The 3,920-nt window shown below is 47.1% G+C and overlaps 1 protein-coding gene across 2 annotated transcripts in view; it reads right to left on the reverse strand.

Annotated features, from left to right (window-relative positions):
- Positions 1 to 978: 978 nt before the first annotated feature.
- The window catches only part of DOK7 (docking protein 7), a 50,972-nt gene continuing 48,030 nt past the window's right edge, over positions 979 to 3,920 (reverse strand). For both annotated transcript variants that reach the window (XM_015414066.1, XM_015414065.1), the window contains exon 10: positions 979 to 1,504. In XM_015414066.1, the coding sequence (XP_015269552.1) occupies positions 1,356 to 1,504 (149 nt within the window). In that variant the 3' untranslated portion in view covers positions 979 to 1,355. The remainder of the gene's footprint in view (positions 1,505 to 3,920) is intronic.

Below are 3,920 nucleotides of genomic sequence, written 5' to 3' on the forward strand. Positions count from 1 at the left end.
CATAATCCGTTCCCTGGGTACCGTGATGTACGAGGTGTCCACGGAGTGCGGACAGATCTGGCGAAGGCACATCGACCAGCTCAGACAGCGAATAATACTACCGGAAGCACAGACGGAGGAAACGAGACAGCGGACGGAACCGAGGGAGACCCCATCCGAGGCGACTGCACAGGACTTGCCGGCAGAAGAACACCCAGCGCAGACCCCCATGGTCCCGGTGTCAGCCGAGGAAACCCCCGTGTTGGAGGCGGCAGAAGCAGAGGCTCCCGCTCCGTTGCAAGAAACCGGCCCTGGGGTCGGAACTCCGGAGGTACAAGTGCCGACTCCCTGGCGGTCAGCAAGAGTACGACGGTCCCCATTGTACCTAAAAGACTATGTGACCTAGGGGAGGGTCCGGACTATGGGGGGAGGGATGTTGTGTCCGCTGACTGCCACCGGAGGTCAGCGCACACTCCTGAGCTTCAGTCCGGTACAACAATGGGGACTAGGATTCTAGTCCCTCCACTGGGGGAACCAATGGGACCTTGGCGGGAGATTCAAACCCACCAATGGGACCCAGGGGATGCCCCTGGATTGTGTATATAGTTCACCTGCCGGCCGTTAGTCTTTAGTCTTGTTGTGTACCAGTAAAGCTATACTGATCGCTACATCAGTCTCCATGCTTTCTTTATGCGTCTAACCCACTACACTTCAGGAAGGGAAGAACAATACAGGCCCATCTTGAGCTCTTTGGAGGAAGGATGAGATAAAAATGTGATAGAGATGTGTCATGCTGTCTCACTGCAACTGGTAGTTCCTTGTCAAGAAAATGAAGAACACACTCTGGCAATGTAAAATGATGCTTGTACAATTTGCTCTCCCGTTGAAGCCCTGTAAACAAGTCATCAGCATGCTAGTCGTACAGGATACATAGATCTATCCTAGTTTTGCAATGTGTTTCTTTTTAACCCTGAGTTCTCTAAAAGATGAGGGGGGGGAGTGTCAACACACGCACACAGGGTATAAACCAATATTTTATATATACTTAGATACATGTACATCTTTATCACACATTCAAATTTCTTTAAACTGAATGCCTCTTTTTAAAAATCAGTTATATAGGATACCTGACTGGCAAGACATTAAAAATTACAACAGAAGTGATTTACCAGACATGTGTACAACTGTTTTTAGACACAGAAACACACACACGTGCGCGCGCGCACACACACACCATGCTACCAGTTTTCCAATTGGAAATTAATAGATTGGAATGAATCTGGTATAATTCTGAAAATGGCAGCGTTTAGTTGAATGAGTCAGTCTCAGAAAGTCACTGGACGGTGCTGTGTCATGGTGAGCTCAATAAGTCCTCCCTATGAAGAGGATGACGATGGGCCTCCTTTCTTCTTCTGCTCCAGTTCTTGCAGCCGTTCCTCTCGAAACTGTGCATGCTGCGTCCCCACTTTGTGGGCTGTCTCTGTTGCTGCAATGTCAATCTGTGCGTATTTGGTTGACCCGCTTCCTGTGGCAGAAAAGTATAACCACTGACATGAGCTGTACATTCTTCCTGAGAGGCAGCTACGTAGCAGTACAGTAATCCCCACCTACGGCCCTAATAACATTTGAGAGATAACCATGATACAGCTCGGGCACTAGGGTTTAAAACGGATGTGCAACCTCTGGCACTGTGAACTGTAGCCCCATGAAGGAAATCTCATAGATTAGAAAGCTCATAGTTCAAATAAGATTAATTGAACTAAGGGGTGTAAGGGTCCTGTAAAAAAAGAAAACTCTCCCAGTGACATCAGACATAACAAGCTCAAAATAGATTTCTGCAGTATCATTTCCCAGTTTTTGAATTACCCCAAAATACAGCCGGAAACAGCATAACTGCCTAATCCCGCTACTCAGTGTTCTAAATCCACTCATTTGCAGGCAGCACAACAGAACTCAAGAATGCCTACACTTCACAATTTAAGTGCTGCCAAGCCACAACCAACCCCCTCCCCATGGGGTTCTCAAGGCAAGAGATAAATACCTTCTCCCTGCACAGTGACCAGGTCTTCCTTGGTGGTCTCCCATCCAACTACTAACCATGGCCAGCCCTACTTAACTTCCATGGTCTGACAAGGTTGGGCTTGTCTGAACAGCTAGATTTGAACCCAGTAACACCATAGAAACCAACAAGATTTGGGGGGTATGAGCTTTTGAGAGCCAAAACTCCCTTCATCAGATAGCCTGGGCTATTCAGACTGCTATGGCTCCACTTAGCAACCCGAAAGAATGTTGGTGCTATCAGTTTTGACAATGGACATGGAAAGACAAGGCATGACATCATGTGAATGCTCAGAAAAAGGCCCACTAAAACACAGCAAAACATAAGAATGTAAGAGAAACCAATGTTGGATCAGGCCAATGGCCCATCCAGTCCAACACTCTGTCATTAGGGGTGTGCATTTGATTGTAGCTGAACTGAAAAAATACCCGAAAAATCATAAGCCAAATACAGATCACAGTTCTGTATTCGGCTACCAATATAACTGAACCTGAAAAAGCCGTAATTACCCGTAATAATTGACTTAGACAACTTCGCATACAGATGGTTGTCATAGAGAGCTGTTAATACTCCCCATACTAACTTCACATGTGAATCCATGTCTTGCGTGTACACCAACACATCATCTAAATACACCACAACCCCTTTGAATAGGTGCTTGTGCAACACTTTGTTAATCAGATTCATGAACACCCCTGGGGCTCCTGCCAATCCAAACGGCATGACCAAGTATTCAAACTACCTCAACGGGGTATTGAACGCAGTCTTATGCTCATCCCCCTCCCTTATGTGCACTCTAAAATAGGCATCTTGTAAATCCAGCTTTGTAAATATTTTCCCCTTAGCCGCTTTGGCCAGTAGGTCTTTTATCAAAGGCAGCGGATAGGCATTAGACATGGATACAGTGTTTAGACCTTGATAGTCTGTACACAGCCTCACCCATCCATCCTTCTTTTTTTGGAAAAGTACCGGAGCCGCAAAAGGGGAGGTGGCTGGTCTGATAAAACCTTGCTCCAGGTTTTTGTCAATGAAGCAACGCAACTCCTCCCGTTCGGAGGAGTTCATTGCATACAACTTCAATTTGGGCATCTTATGTTCCGGCAAGACTTCTATGGCACAGTCAGTCTTTCGGTGAGGGGGCAATTCGTCCAGCTCCCACTCTTCAAACACCCGTCCCAAGTCCCTATATTTGGGTGGGATGGTGCTTAACTCTTCTCACGCCAAGCAAACCCTCTCGGGCGCGGGGCAGGGCTTCTCTCCCTACACCGGATTCCATTGAAGCTCTTTGCAACAGAGATCTGAGAAAGTTATTTTCCCCTGACTCCATTGAACATATGGGTCAAGGGTTATCACAGAATCTTAGAATGGTACAGTTGGAAGGCACCTTGCAGGTCATCTAGTCCAACCCCCTGCACTTTGCAGGAGCATAGCCAAAAGATAGCCCTACAACATACCCGAAAGAGGGTCGTCCAGCCTCCGCTTGAAAATGTCCAGTGAAAGAGAATCCACCACCTCCTGAGGCAGTCTGTTCCACTGCTCAACCACTCTTAGGAAGTTTCTCCTGATATTTAGCCGGGAATGACTCCCTTGTAATTTCCACCCATTAGATCTAGTCTTGCAATCCGGAGCAAGAGAGAATAGATCCGCTCCATCTTCTACATGACAGCCCTTCAAATACTTGAAGACTGCAATCATGTCCCCTCTAAGCCTTCTCTTTCCCAGGCTAAACATACTCAACTCTTTCAGCCTTTCCTCATAAGACTTGGATTCCAACCCTCTCACCATCCTGGTTGCCCTCTTCTGGACACGCTCGAGCTTGTCAACACCCTTCCTAAAATGTGGTGCCCAAAACTGGACACAGTACTCCAGGTGAGGCCTGACC

This window comes from Gekko japonicus, unplaced genomic scaffold (genome assembly GCF_001447785.1).
Source record: "Gekko japonicus isolate JY-2015 unplaced genomic scaffold, Gekko_japonicus_V1.1 scaffold3289, whole genome shotgun sequence".
In the NCBI taxonomy this organism is placed as follows: Eukaryota; Metazoa; Chordata; class Lepidosauria; order Squamata; family Gekkonidae; genus Gekko; species Gekko japonicus.